General features: G+C 33.7%; 1 protein-coding gene across 2 annotated transcripts; it reads right to left on the reverse strand.

The window, feature by feature from the left end:
• Window positions 1–2201: 2201 nt before the first annotated feature.
• On the reverse strand, window positions 2202–16452 carry LOC124535727 (inhibin beta chain). Of its 2 annotated transcripts, XM_047112041.1 has the most exons (5): window positions 16369–16452; window positions 4062–4125; window positions 3503–3709; window positions 2904–3271; window positions 2202–2767 (listed from the first exon to the last, which is right to left on the reverse strand). In XM_047112041.1, exons 3-5 carry the CDS (start codon window positions 3615–3617, stop codon window positions 2621–2623), a joined length of 630 nt encoding a protein of 209 aa, XP_046967997.1. In that variant the 5' UTR covers window positions 3618–3709; window positions 4062–4125; window positions 16369–16452; the 3' UTR covers window positions 2202–2620. The 2 variants fall into 2 exon arrangements, with proteins under 2 accessions (XP_046967997.1, XP_046967996.1); XM_047112040.1 differs by having other exon boundaries at window positions 3503–4125.
• Window positions 16453–16943: the final 491 nt, after the last annotated feature.

Here is a 16943-nt window from a genome sequence, read left to right on the forward strand (position 1 = left end):
ATAAAGTCGCTTACCGCTGTCTGTCCGTATGTATGCTTAGATCTTTAAAATTTCGCAACGGATTTTAATGCGATTTTTTTAAATATAGAGTTATTTGAGAAGAAAGACAAGTCGAGATGGCCCAGTGGTTAGAACGCGTGCATCTTAACCGATGAATGCGGGTTCAAGCCCAGGCAAGCACCGCTGTTTCATGTGCTTATTTGTCTTTATAATTCATCTCGTGCTCAGCGGTGAAGGAAAACATCGTGAGGAAACCTGTATGTGACAAATTTCATAGAAATTTGGCCACATGTGCATTCCACCAACCCGCATTGGGACAGCGTGGTGGAATACGTTCCAAAACCTTCTCCTCAAAGGGAGAGGAGGCCTTTAGCCCAGCAGTGGGAATTTACAGGCTGTTGTTAAGAGGAAAGTTTATGTGTATATTATACGCACAATATAGCGACTGAAAAACTGTGAACGTGGTAATACATTCTGTATCACCATTGCATTGCAAGCCGGGACGGGACGCTAGTAATATACTTTAATGGCGGCAACAACTTTCCATCAGGTTGCTCATTCGTTCGGCGTCTGTTATCTTGCTATAAAAAATAATAATACCATCTCTTCCATGATCAATAATAATAATATATGAGACAACATCACATATTATTACATTACTCTGATCCCACAGTAAGTAGCTAAGGCACTTGTGTTATGGGAGATCAGAAGTAACGAAGTACCACAAACACCCAGACCCAAGACAGTATAGAAAACGAATATAATGAATTTACCATTCTCAAAATTTAAAAAGAGTATTAAGACTAAATTAATAAATAAATCATATTATTCATTAAAAGAGTACTTTTTAGAAAGAAACGACTGGAGATAGGCTCGGGTTCCATCATAGGACACTAATTACTGTAAATTGCACATTTACAACAGCATTGTAAATCTGTTTATTTAAAAAGAGCAACTATGCGAGTTTCTTGCCGTTTCTTCTCGCTACAAGCTGCTTTCCAAAACGGTGGTAGTATTTAATTGTTGACGATTCAAAAACGCTTCTTTGTGAAGTTTACTTGAATAAATTGATTTGATTTGATTTGAATGATAATCTATACTGACTCGGCAGGGATTCGAACCCAAGACTCAGAGTGGCGTACCCATGAAAACCGGAGTACACACCACTCGACCACGGAGGTTAAATGTTAATAATTTATAATGTTAAAGCGACTCAAAATTTGAGACGTCTATAATAAATCTTTCTTATAATATATCGTAAATAATAAAGTTCAAGCTCTATTATTATTAAGTTATTATTTACGCCCAGCAAAGTGTCGATGTAAAGTGTTTTTTTTTTTATTATTGCCACTAGATTTTTTCAAATTTAATAAGGCTTTTCATATATTAATCATTATAATAACATAAATTATAATTGAAGTGAGAATAATATATGAAAATCTATCATTGGTTTGAATGGAGATTCTATCGACAAAAATGTCAGGATAGGTCGTTAGTTTACCTATGTATAAATAAAAAAAAAGTTTTATACAACCTTGACAGGGTAACGAAATTCAATTAATTACTTACAAATGTATTTGTTAGAGTTTCGGAAAAAAACAATACAATTTAAGCCAATATGCGATTTAATATATAAGTCACCGTAAAGTAATTGTATGAACTACTTGTCAACCAATGTAGATAGTATTTATCGACTATTTACAATTTAGCTAGATTAATTATAAACAAATTTCGTTGCAATTATTGTCTGATAACATATATAAACATAATATATATATTTTTTTATTATTATATCCGCGTGCAAATGAGTATTCATGGCTTAATAAGTTAAGCTCCGAGAAAATTTTACTATAAGTATTCATTAAATAATCCATATTTCTTGATATGATGTTGCTTTATCAATGTAAAGGAAGGTTTGTTTGGTTAAAAGTAATTATATACATATATTTTCTTTCCATCAATTAACATTTTTTGGAAATATAAATTGTTAATTGTAAAATATATTGCTATTTCCATAATTTTTTCAAGGCATTTTTTCATGTAATATACATTATTACATGAATATAAAAAAATATATATATTTGGTGGGTGATGATAAATGAAAGAAGTCGTAATAATTATGAAAAAGTTGATTTATTATTATTATAATTATAATAATTATTATAATACAGTTTACAATAATTACAAGCGATCACCAAACGGGGTGAAAGAAAACGGCATATTTAATTATTTAGGCCGTCTACACACGACACGCACCGGCGGCGCGCGGCGGCCGTCGCGGCGGCGGCTCGCCACACGCGTGCTCGCGAGGGAATTTGGCAGGTTGCGACACTGAGGTACGGCTTCGTAACGCAACGGAACTCGCAGCACGCGTGTGCCGCGCCGCGCCCGAATGCAAAACGTCTTAGCGGCACCGCGCCCGCGACGCGCGTCGACCGCAGACGGTCTGTTATTCGATTTTAGGATACAGTCTTTCGAACGCGAGGAACAAAATATTACACAAGTCGAGAATATTATTTATAATCGATTCGGATTAAATCAGATTCGAGCGGCGAAAGCGTTGCCGCATGGGCGGCGGGAGAGAGGCGGGGCGACGCGGCGGAGGCTATGTACAGGGCCGCTACGGGCAGTCGCACTCCTCGACCACCATCTCGGGCAGGTCGCGTTTGATGATGTTCGAGTCGGCGCCGAAGTAGATGAGCGAGAGCGCGGAGAAGCGCACGGGCGCGCAACACGCGGCGCGCTCCAGCCGTGCCGCCTCCACCACCTGCGTCATTGGCGAAATTACTTAAAGGGCACTTTCAAACATATGATTATTCAAAAGCAATTCCAATTCACACAACCTTAACAACTCAGTGAAGTCGTACACAGCACAATGCATGTACAAAATCTCGGAATATTACCTGCGAGTGATAGTTGAGGTATGGCTCACACGCGCCACGGCAATAGTTAGCGTAGTAGCCCTCAGGAGCGACGATCCAGTCGTCCCAGCCGAGCGCGCGGAAGCTCACGTAGTATGTCTGTCGGCAGCAGCGGCCGTGGGCGGCGGCATCGCAGTCGAGCGCGCGGCGGCGTCGGGGCGCGCGGGCCGCGACCCGCAGCCGCAGCAGCGGTCGCGCCGCCGCCGCGCCCCCCAGCCGCAGCCGCACGCGGCCCGCGCACCCGCTGCAGTCGACCAGCAACCGCAGCGGCTCCAGCGCGCCCGCCGCCGCCCATCGCCGCGCGGCGCCCGTTACGTCTACACGCTGCCATCCCCGACCGCTTCTACCACCTTCACGATGTCGTATTGTAAAATATCAATGTATATTTAAAATATTTCAAAGGTTCGAAAGCGCATTGATTTGAATAATTGCTTTTTAAGTAAAATACGTCTTCATACTATCATCCTTCTAAATTTTTATATTAATTGCCCTTGACATCTAACCTCCGGCCTAGCTCTCTAGCTAGGCCGGAGGATGTATTGTAAATATGAAAGGTTTACGTAATAACGTTAGTAACACACCCCCGGCTTCTGTAGTGCCGGCGAGTTCGCCCACGCTCGAGTTCCCGTGAACGGTGAACGCCCAGAGCGTGTAGCGTAGACGGCGTGCTTTCGGCGTCGCTTCAGCGCGCACCATTAACTCGGCTGCCGCTACCGACAGCCCCTGTTCCGACTCTGCTTCCTGGCCTAGTCGAAACTCGATAAGACGCTGACCATTGAGCGTCTCACCTAATAACAGAAAACTTTCTAATTCAAATGACGATTCTACACTTTTCGTAAAGAGTGGCCCTATGGTCCCTACCTAAGGCGAAATGACTCGAACAGCAGCTGTGAGGCTCTGGGAAGGATGGGAAGGTAAGGCCGGGTGTGCACGTTTGTCGCCTATGGCTGTAGGCTACACTAGCCCGGTCGCCGTGTCTACTCGTTCAAGTGAGCACGAATACACACGCCGATTCAGGTGCGCGTTGCCGTGCATACACCGACATCAAATAGAAAAACCTAATGAATGGACGTGAATAAAATTTTAAGAACAGCATCACAGCAGCTGTCGTGCTCGTTAAAATATATGAAAATTTTTGACTACGGAATATCCAACGGTGCAAATAGAACCCCACGCAGGCGATCGGCTCTGCGCATTGTGATGCCTGAAAAGAAAAGTCAAATTAAATAATTGCTTTAAATTAAACATTGTTTTATCTACACGAATATTTTAAATGCGATAGTTACTCTGTCTGTTATTGTTCTTTCACGGCCAAACCACTGAACTAAAGTCCATGGTATGAAGACAGCTTGAAATTATAGCCTGTCCCATGCTAAATATTTTTTTTCTAGTACTTGTCCTTGACCAAAACCTCAAACAAGGGTGAAGCCGACTGGCTGACTGAAGGCGACTACAACTTCAAAATATCTACAAAAATCTAGTCTATAAATTTATAGATGTTAGTTACAATAGCAATATTCTTACTGGCAATCCTCTTTAATAGTTAATCGTGAAATAGTTGATTTATTGTGACGGTAATTCGATTCAAAAATCTATTATAATAATATTCTTATCACGTAAAAAAATACGTTAGTTAAATATCGTTGAAGAACTGAACTGACTTTTGTAAATTTTGCCCTTAAAAGGAAAAAAAAAAACATTTAAAAATTCTAAGGAAATCTGTCATATTTGAATTTATATAGTCTAAACAAAGGGCGTATATAAGTATATCATACTTAGCGGGAATTAAAGATGCTGTAAGTAGTCCCTTAAATGTGTGGTAATCGATCAAATCAAAATATACTTTATTCAGGTAGGCTTTTACAATCACTTTTGAATCGTCATTTAACAATTATATTAAGTGATGCTACCACCGGTTCGGAAAGTAGATTCTACCGAGAAGAACCGACAAGAAACTCAGAAGTTACTCTATTTTGTTTCCAACATTTAAAAAATATATCTAACCACAACAAATGTATCGCCGGCTTTACCTATAAATGTGTGTTCAGCTTTTGATTGGTTAAATAATGCTAATTCCTCTCGTTCGAATTTCAAATTATGAAAATGTCGATGTTAAGATGTCAAAAACTAAAATGTAATAATATTGTCCAAATGGTAGAAAAAGTACAAAATCGATTGTATTGTTATTAAATCGATACAAATGACTATAAAGAAATGAACGAATATCGTTAAAACTTTAAAACCAAAATATATTTTTAATTCCAAAATCGAAGTCATACTCAGAGACCATTATTTTAACTTATAAAAACAAAAGCACTGTTTATTCGTTGCATTTAATTTGTCACAATTAAAACGACATTTACTAAATACAAACAACTCCCAAGTCGATATCAATCGGACTGTAGCGGCCGAGTTATAAAGAAATACTGAATAAATAATCATACTTTGCTCTTGCCTTTCATAGTCAACGTTAAATCGCTTGGTAAAGACTAAGGCGGTCAATTGGCCAGTTTAAAATTAGCCATGGTACCTACATGGGGTTAAATAATTCACGGCAGTGGATCGAACTTGTCGCTAGTGCAATGTTATGCAACAAACTATATCGATTCTTATGCCCTCTTTAATTTAGTTTACACGAAAACTAAGTACACATAGGTCTTCAGCGAGGTAGTTAGGTACTAATTTACGCCTGATCAATCTTTGAAATGCAGACGCGGTACTGTTACTGCCAAGGTACATATGGTGAATTTAGTAAGGTAGAATTCTGTTAGTGAAGTATGGATCGATTTCTTATGATTGTATTTAATGTTTTATTTTTCGAACATATGGTATGAAAAAATCCTAATTTTATTTCGTTAAGTCACAATTTCGCCTTGAATAGAACATACTAAGGTCAGTGACCCTTGATCGAATTAAATATAATTATACATATTTAAAATTATTAATTTGCGTGAGAAGCGTTTCACTCCAATAAAACATAAACACGTTACGTTAAAACAGTGTTCTTAGTATGCTCTTACCCATACAAGTTTCGTTTTAAATATTTTTTTGCAATTTCCGCTCCGTCTAATAAAATAGTAAATCGCTTGTGTCAAGTGTGTCACGATTACAATAGGTATTTCGCGAACCTTCTTAACAAAAGTTGCCGTTGTTCCAAATATAAATTATTCCATACGTGCTCTACTAAAATTTAAAGAAAACTCCTAAGAAAATTGCTTTAAAACTGAAAACTTCCTGTAATATTAGAGAGAACTGATTTAGATGAACCCATTTAATTAATGTTTTGGTGATTTTATAAGTGAGCAAAAGTCTGACATCTACATAAGCCAAATCATAAATAAGGGATATCTATTAAAAGTTCTCCTTAGTCCTTGAGTCCTTAGTGTGTTGAGATAAAATATATGTATCTAGTTTATTCCAATAATTTCTACCTATGTGAATTTGCTATTTAAGAAAATGGCAATATTTTATTTTGATCACTTGGCGCTGCAAGTTCCAGTAGTTACCATATTTGCTCTACTTTGCTACGGCCTTGGTTATAAGCCCCGTAACATTGGTATTCAGAGCGAAGACCACTCACGTTAAATAAATCTAACATGCAAACTAAGGACAAAACTGATAATTATTGCCTTTAGTGTGTATAGTACTGTACATTATTTTTAATCATAATCGTTTCTTGGCTTAAATTGAGGTTGGATACATGTAACTCCGATATCCAAATAATTATATCATCAAAATTATAATAATATTATGCATGTTTTAATTGTTAGGAGGCTTAAGGATAGAAATATATATCGATAATATGCGAAAATTCCTGAAAGTTGCCAGTAACTGCTAAGTAAACTAGCCTACCTAACGAGGTTGACAGATGACCCCAATAGATTTGGTAGTGCAGCAGAATTTGCTGTTCTTCATGATGTATGCTTACTGTTTTATCTTTCTTTGAACATATAAGCTTTTATATATATCAAGCTGTTAGAAAATAAAAGAAAGTTCATTTGAAAGAGGGTTTTTTAGTGATAATCGTACAAAAAAATATTAAAGACATGTTTTTTTTTTGTGGTATAGGCTGGTGGACGACCAGATGGGCCACCTGATGGTAAGTGGTCACCATCACCCATAGACAATGACGCTGTAAGAAATATTAACTATTCCTTACATCGTCAATGTGCCAACAACCTTAGGAACTAAGTTGTTATGTCCCTTGTGCCTGCAATTACACTGGCTCACTCACCCTTCAAACCGGAACACAACAATACTGAGTACTGTTATTTGGCGGTAGAATAACTGATGAGTTGGTGATACCTACCCAGACGGGCTTGCACAAAGCCCTACCACCAAGTAGTACATGTTTATAAATTCTAGTAAACATAAAAAAAATGTATTGTATTTGTATATATATATATTTAAGCATTTAATGTTGTTAATTCTTATTTTAATAAAAAATGTTAATCAATCAATTAAGTTATAAATAGTCAAAGTTTTTCGAAACAAATTGCTTAACAAAATAACTTCAAATTTTGATTTCACAAATACAACCGGTTTTTATATAATTTATCCATTGATTTATTTTTTATATTTAATAATATATAAATATATAAGAATATAATCATATTACTTATTATAATAATAATATATTCATTGCTCAGGTAACAGGCCATTGAACCTTACGCGGCGATCACTATCACGATTATTTTTCTTCGAAGTTTTACGTTTCGCGTTAATTGTTAACAGTAACACCTCTGGTTGCGTGACTTATATTCCCTTCTTTCATTAGAAATGTCTTGATTTAACTTTTTCCGGTATAATAATTATTTTTAATTTTAACCGCGAATAATTCCTTGGTCTGCATAGACACAGATAACTTTAGTAATTATTTGCAACTAGGCTTTAAACTTTTATGTCAGAGACAACGAAAAAAAATTGGTTTATTAAAAGAAAAAGCTATAATTTATAAAAAGATTCCTACATACACTAAGTATCTTGTAAGATGTATACAAAACTAACCTCGGAATATAACTTCAATTAATTAATTAAAATCAATGTACACTAACTCGATATATATAATTTATTTAAACAGTATTATTGCAAAAAAAGGTTTTATATAAAAATGAAATATGTTCATTATTATGGATAATGTGAATGAATGAAACTAGTATTCTTTATATTATTCTATTAAGTATCATTTTACTAGCCACTCGGGCCGGCTTCCCACGAGAGTAATTTATTAATGTTGCCCACGTTTTAGGGGTTGGTTATCATATATTAGAAAAAAAAGTAGCCTATGTCCTTTCTTGGAGCTCAAGTTTGCTTCACAGAAAATTTCATCAAATTCTGTTCCTTGGTTTGGTCGTGAAAGAGCTGTCGCTCTTATGTAAACTCGTATAAATAATAATAAAATAATAATAACTCGCTCTGTATGTCTACAGAGCGAGTTATTTTCACATTTATTCATTAACATAGATAACAATCTAGAATAATTTTGTTTTCTTAGTTAAAAATGTAAATATATGAGACAACATCACATACATTACTCTGATCTCAATGCAAGTAGCTAAAGCAATTGTGTTATGTAAATCAGAAGTAACGACAAGACAAAACAAAAAACTTATGGTAATCTACATCGACTCGGCCGGGAATCGAACCCGGGCCCTCAGAGTGGCGTACCCATGAAAACCGGTGCACACACCACTCGACCATGGAGGTCGTCAAAAAGATCATTAATTCCGGAGTTAACATGTGCCATGTTATGTATACATACAAATATTTTGACCTCTTTATAATATAAATATGGAATGCAAACTCATATTATAGAAGCGGAACTGAGGTATCCCATGACCTTTCTCTACCCCTGACAGCACGTATGCAAATTTTTATGATACTCGGTTGAGTCGTTACAGCTCGAAAGGGTAAATAACCAAATAAACGAAGCCATTTTTGAATTTATAATATTATATCATTAATACGCCCTTCACTTCATCGTCACAGATGTAAAGGTATACACTATTTCAGGCAGCATCACAAAATAAGTTCAAGCTGGAACTTCAAGTATCCTATTCTACTAATATTATAAATGGGATACTTTGTGAGGATATGTATATGTAGGATATGTATGTTTGTTACTTTCACGAACAAATGCTAAGAGGATTTGGTTGAAATTTTATAGTAATATAGTCATATATTAGAGTAACACATAGGCAGTAACACATACTTGGTGGTACGACTTTGTGCAAGCCCGTCTGGGTAGGTACCACCCACTCATCAGTTATTCTACCGCCAAATAACAGTACTCAGAATTGTTGTGTTCCGGTTTGAAGGGTGAGTGAGCTAGTGTAACTACAGGTACAAAGGACATAACATCTTAGTTCCCAAGGTTGGTGGCACATTGACGATATAAGGAATAGTTAATATTTCTTACAGCTTCATTGTAAAAAAAAAAATGGCTACAATTTATGATTCTATGTAATTTGGTCATAATGTAACGATAACGATTAAGTATCAGTGCGAAGTCGGGTCACGTCGCTAGTTGTTAATAGAATCTTTTCGAAAAAACTAAAAATAAACAAGATTTATTCAATCCCTAAAGAAAAGTACAGGTAACTTTATCCTCAAGAAAAGCATGGAAAAACAGAAATCTAATACTAAATTGTTTTCAGTCTATTCATATCCACGTAATAAAATACGCCGACCATTTTATATTCACTGATAAACAACATTAAAGCTCATTTAAATATAGTCATAATCAGGCAAATTTACAAGAAGATTGATGTTTATGCTTATTTATATAATATTAGGTTGGGGAAAAAGTCTTTTCGCATATAGTATGTATGAACTTGTAATAAAATCTCTTTGGCTATACCATTTGTATCTGGCTGGTTTTGGTATCATTAAAAAGTTTTAATTTTAAAGAAGGCACTTCCAAATTCAAATTAGGAATTTGTGTGATTTTCATTTTTTTTTCTTGATGTTAAAATGAGTGAATCTAAAGAAGAAATTCGATACTTTTTAAAATTTTACTATAAAAAAGGTAAAAATGCAACTCAAGCCGCGAAAAAAATTTGTGATGTTTATGGACCTAATGCAGTATCTGTGAGAATAGCGCAAGTTTGGTTTAAGCGTTTTCAAGCCGGAAATTTTGATATCAAAGATGCATCTCGCTCTGGTCGCCCTGTTACGGACAAAATTGATGTCATTTTTGAAAAAGTGGAGTAAGATCGGCATATTAGTAGTTACGATGTAGCTGAAGAACTGGCAATTGACCACAAAACGATTTTGACTCATTTGAATAAAGCTGGGTACACAAAAAAGCTCGATATATGGGTGCCTCATGAACTCACTGAAAGAAACCTAATGAACCGTGTACTCATTTGTGATTCTTTATTACGACGTAATGAAACCGAACCATTTTTGAAGAAGCTGATAACTGGTGATGAAAAGTGGATCACATACGACAAGAACGTGCGAAAAAGATCGTGGTCAAAGTCCGGTCAAGCTTCACAGACTGTGGCAAAACCCGGATTAACTCGCAACAAGGTAATGCTGTGTGTATGGTGGGATTGGAAGGGCATCATTCATTATGAGCTGTTACCGCCCCGCAGGACCATCGATTCAGAACTGTATTCCGAACAATTGATGAGATTGAAGCAAGAAATTGAGAGAAAGCGGCCAGAATTGATCAACAGAAGGGGTGTGGTTTTTCACCATGACAACGCTAGACTTCACACATCTTTAGCCACTCAACAAAAATTACGAGAGTTTGGCTGGGAGGTATTAATGCATCCGCCGTATAGTCCTGATCTTGCACCTTTAGATTTTCATCTGTTTCGGTCTCTGCAGAATTCCTTAGGCAGTGTCAGGTTAACATCACGAGAGGACTGCCAAAACCACTTGTCGCAGTTTTTCGATCAGAAGCCCCAAAATTTTTACAGCAATGGGATCATGTCACTACCAACAAGATGGCAAAAAGTTATGGAACAAAATTGCACGTACATACTTTAGTCAAATGTAAATAAACTATAAAAAAAACTTTTTAATTTTCATATAAAATACGAAGAAACTTTTTCCCCAACCTATTATATGAGTCAGTAAAAAAAAACCCCGCTGATTTTCTTTCGCCGGTTCTTCTCAGGTGAGGGTATTATCTTTTCCGGACCGGTGGTACTGTTTCAATTGACCATCAATAAGAAATTGTAATACTTCTATATTGAACAAAGTAATTTGAGTTTGAGTTTGCTGTTTATGCTGTAAATACATATATACGTAATTACGAATATATTGTATTTAACTAACATGACTTCATATTTTTAAATGTCGAAAAAGAGTAACTACTGACTTTCTTGTCGGTTCTTCTCAGATAGAATCTACTTTCCGAACCTTGGCCTTCACTTAATATACAATATGTTTGTTAAATGACGATTCAAAAGTGCTTGCAAAAGTTTACTTGAATAAAGTTTTATTTTATTTTGATACGATTATTGAGTACGAAAAAGGCAAATATGCTGGGTCTCCTGTCGATTCGATGGCACAAAGTCCTCGCCTACTTTAATAAGACGTTTGATTTTGATTAACTTGCTAAATATTATGATTTAGATAGATTTTGTTCAAAGTTTGAACCTGATATTAGTCTAAACATAATAAGAGAATTAACCAATAATTAATTGAATCATTTATGTCTATTAATTATTTTAGTAGTCGTCAGTAAAATTTGATATAAGAATAAAAACACATACAATTCTCAGATAATACGAATACCGTCATGTTACGTCAAAAGTATGTTATCCAAATTCTGAAACATCCCATTGGATTTAAACTAGATGCTGTTGTAATTTAATTTTATTGGTGCGTAAAGTTTATACTGAATACTGAAGGGCATGTATCGCAATCATTATAACTTACTAGAATTGGGAAATTAACTTGGGAAACTTTTAAAAAATCGTTTACGTAAATGCTAAGTCCACGTAAATATGGCTCAAAATATCAAAAATTTCTTATTTTAACACCGTTTCGGCAATGTTATCGTTCAATTAGAATTGAAGGTCAGCCCATGTTATTCGATTGAAAACGATTTTAATAATAAAAGCCTCAGTTTAGGCTGAATGTTATTGTTCTAGATCAAGGCCAGGCAAGCTTCGTCGAATTCTAAAAAATAACTAGAATAATTTAATTTTGATTACCTTTCTAATATTATTGTTAGGCATTTAGTTTGGCATATTAAAGGGAAGAATGGTGGGTGTTTATGTTTTTAGTAACCAAATTATAATATATTCCAAAGCCTAGACTAAGTAGTTCATTTCAGTATAAATATATCACAAGTTTAGCAGTAGTGAGTCGAGATGGCCCAGTAGTTAGAACGCGTGCATCTTAACCGATGATTGCGGGTTCAAACCCAGGCAAGCACCTCTGTTTCATGTGCTTAATTTGTCTTTATAATTCATCTCGTGCTCTGCGGTGAAGAAAAACATCGTGAGGAAACCTGCATGTGACAAATTTCATAGAAATTCTGCCACATGTGTATTCCACCAACCCGCATTGGATCAGCGTGGTGGAAAATGTTCGAAATCTTCTCCTCAAAGGGAGAGGAGGCCTTTAGCCCAGCAGAGGGAATTTACAGGCTGTTGTTGTTGTTTGTTGTTGTTAGCAGTAGTTTAGGCAGAAAATTAGTTATGATTATTTAAAAAAAAAAAAGATATATATAATCTATAAACGACTGATACTGTTTCTTTAACAAAGTAAAAAAAAGTTAAAATGTAAATATAATAAATTAAAAACATAATAGCATAATTATTCTGTGTATCAATTGGATCGAAAAAATCTTATATATTATTAGCGTAAGCTGATTTTTGTCTCAGTGATTATGGGACGATAGCTGCACCTAGAAGATCAGTTATGGTCCTATTTTGAATAGTTCCAACCATAAATGTGAAGAAAAATAAGAAGGATTTAATAAATTATTACGATTTATATAACAAAGAAGTATTTAAGATGGTGAAAAAGACACTGGCCGGGTAGAAAACGGCGATATATAAATACGAAAAAAAAAGTTATACGTGCGAAAAGATGTCAGTATACAATGAAATTAAATCAAACCAAAACCTGTTTCAAAATCCCTATAAATCTTTTGAATAAATGCGGCGACGTTCACTGTAGGTATCATAATCAATTTATTCTATTAATTGTCATCCTTTCATGTGTCGTATTTTTAGCGAGTACACGTTAAGTATTAAAAATAAATAGTGACATTATTCACGAGTTATTTTTAATACTATTGGCATTACAAGTTGCACTATTAAACAATAAAATAACCAAAAGGTTAACTATTTATTTAGATTATTTATAAATAAATAGTGTTTCAATACAAAATAATAAAATGAAAAACAAGCCTTTTTATATTGGTGTGCATAACACCTACGTTTGACACTCCTACAAACGTCATATAACTATACTAGTGTGAGTGTCCTTGCCAGCTCTTGACCACAACTTTTTTCGAAGCGTTATTATTTTTGATAGTCCATACAGAAATATACATAATCTACTGTTAGGTTCGCCTATATAGGTAATAATAAAATAAAAGATTTTATTTTCAAGATTATCGTGTCCACTAAACAATACATAGTTTTAATAAAAGATAACTATTCAGCGCGGGAAGGAACATATGTTCTGTATAGAGAATTAATTGTTAAAATATATACCTAATTTAGCGTCTATTGTAATATTCTGTAATGAAAGGCTTTTTTCATAATTCTTAACAATTACAATTGAATAAGGAGGCGTGTGAAAATATATCAATCTTCACAAAGGTAATGTAAGACCTTATTCTAGACTATGTAACGCTATTGTTGGGAATACCTTATGTTTAGTTTATAAACATTAGGTAGATATCTAGAAAGATAAATCATTATTACATTGTTTGGTTATCATAAGTCTGTTGTAGCCCTTTTTGAAAATTGGGTAGTTATAATAGCATTGAAACGTAGCATTCAATTTCAGAATAAGATGATATATGTATATCTGTCAATACATTAATATTTTATCTCACTGCTATTTATAAAGTAATGTATGTTTATAAAACCATTTTTCCTGACTGATTATTATTTATAAACGCACAGCCAAAACTATCTAGTACAGAAAGCTGAGATTTGCGTCTTAGATTTATTTTCTAAGAATTCCTTTTTATGGACATTTTAAATATGGATTTTGTATAAATCTTGCCTATACGAGCCGTAACAGACCAGTGGTTAGAAAGCGTGTATCTCAACCAATGTTTGCGGGTTCAAGCCAAGCAAGCTGATTTTTTCACTGAAATTTACAGGCTGTTATTGTTCCAACTATCAAATGTTGTTGTTAGCCGCACGAAGTCGGGTTGAGCTGCTGCTATAAATCTATATAACATTGATACTGATTGTGTTTATAATTTTCATTTTCATTTGGTTAAATTATTTTCAACTGGTGAAAATGAGTTTTTTTACTTTTTTTAACAATAGTTAAGAACAAAATAACACAATAAAAAAGTAAGTTAAGTTCTTCTGGTCGTAGATTTTTAAGACTTTCAAATTTCTTAAAAAAAATCCTAGTTTGGTAAAAATAATAATATAACATAACTAATATGACTAGTATCTATAGTATCACTTCGAAACATTTTTAAATTCCGATAATAATAGTAATTGTACAAGGTTTCGCCTAAAATTGAATTTATTCAGAACCATTTTAAAACTTTGAATTCTAATGAAAACCGAATAAAATTAATAGAAGTTCGACAAACAAGGGCGTGATGTTCAAAATATAAGCAATCATGAAATTACTAGAATCCAACTTAAAATGTCCTGTGATTTTTTGTACGACCAAAGCAAAGCTGAATGTTGAAATATATAAGCATTGATACAAATTATGATATAAATAAATAATTTAGGCCTTACCTTGACTTCCTTATAAGTTTTAAGTACTTGTCATATATTACATATTTGACAAAATGAAACAACTTTATTTTAGTAACAATGTATAACAAATTGAAAAAGTGACTCGAATTAATTGTATTTATAACTTTAAAGAATGTATTAAGGTAGACTATTAACCTACATATATTTAAAATGTGCTTCTGCGAAGAAAACTTATAAGTTAATTAAAATTTTTATTTCCTTGCCAAAGTAAATAAAGTGAAAAGAAAAAACAAAATTCACAACTCTTATATGAGTTTAAAGAGATTACGTTGTTTATAATAATATCATCCCATGATTTTATCCCGGAACGAAATATTAGGTATGAGCGTACTATTTCATTTTATTAATGGACTAGGCGATCCGACTCTGCTACGGTCATAACTTTTTAATGTGTTTAAGATTTAAATCATTTACGTTAAATAATCGTTACTAGTTTTAGCGTATCTAAATGTATTAAGATTTACTTAACATTTTCATGTTAATAATTAATCAATAATTATAAAATTTATTTATATTTAGTTATTAGCATATTTTTCGGAATCCTTTGATTTTTTATTGCATATAAATATGAAGTGTGCAATGAACTTTCGAAAACTCACTGAATCTGATATTACAAAATACATATATTACTTTCAATGTCATCAATCAGTGTTGCTAATGCAAAAAATAAACAAATTGTGTACATAAGTAAAAATATAATATTATTGTGTTCTTCTATCTTGAGTAAAAATATAATATTATTGTGTTCTACAATGATAAGGAGATAAATAACATAGAGTGTGTTTCTTTGGTAGGGTATGGTGTTATTAATTGTCAATTAGAAATGAATAAGTAATGAAACGTACGTCATGAAGTATTATCATTAAATATTGTATTAAAGCATTTATGTATTTCTTATTTCAATGATTTCTTATGTAAAACAATAATTCTCTCACTTCATTCTACACTTTTATAACGTTGAATACTGATTAATAATTTGAATGTGTGATATAATTTATAATTTTCTAACTGTATATATAAATTCGATTAATTAAAATTTCTGCATAAATTGAATTTGAACTCTTCTACGACGTAACTTTATTTAAGTAACTTTCATTGTTAAACAAAGCTATCCCTACTACATTACTTATCCATCTTAAATAGATTGATATTATTTATAAATAAAAAAATAAAGTTCAAATAACTTTAACAGTCAGTAACATTACTGTATTAAATGTTGGAAAAAAGTAAATACTGAGTTTCTCGTCGGTTCCTCTTGGTTTACATTCCGAACCGGTGGTAGTTTCACTTACTATAGTTTTGTAAAAAGACGATATAAAAGTGCATGCAAGAACATTAATTACATTAGTGAAGAAATGAAGAATCATTTTGATTTTGAATATTACAAATATTATATTAAATATTATTTTAAGCATTTATACGATGTATAAAGTATAGCAAACATAGTTTCATTAATTAATATAGCGAGTGATTTATTTATTTATTTTGTTGTGATCTTCAAAAGGTTCACTTACCTTCACGTTGGAAAATTTTCGTCGTTTGAGTTACGTAAAAAGTTTTCCATTGACAGCGACGAACAGCCTTCCCCCACGGCGAATGTGACGCGACTGAAATGTCTTGGGAAACCCTCGCTTTATATACGCCGGGGGGTGGACATGATTCACAAATAGCTGGCGAGTTTTCTGCGGCTAGCGGCTGGGGTGGGTTTTTTGTTAATTTCTTAAGAATGCAGTATCGTTAGCGTTTCGATAAAGATTTTGGGTTTTTTTGTATTTTTGTCGTGGAGGTCAAAGTCTGTACGTTGTTTACATATATGTTTACCTTTGTTTGATTGTTATGATATTGTATATTGTATTATTCAAAATGTTTATACCCATACTACGAAAAGGACAATTTATAACTAAAATATGTAACAAATACTTAAAAAATTTCCAGCTCTATCATAACAACTATTTCTTAACTAAAAAATAAAATTTTCTTATTTAATTTATTTATGTATAATTTCTGTTTCGTTATACAGGAGAATTTTCTAATATGTAATCGAAACAATTACTTATACAAATCCTTCATTTACAATAAAATCAGTAAA

Source organism: Vanessa cardui, chromosome 15, assembly GCF_905220365.1.
Source record: "Vanessa cardui chromosome 15, ilVanCard2.1, whole genome shotgun sequence".
Taxonomy (NCBI): domain Eukaryota; kingdom Metazoa; phylum Arthropoda; class Insecta; order Lepidoptera; family Nymphalidae; genus Vanessa; species Vanessa cardui.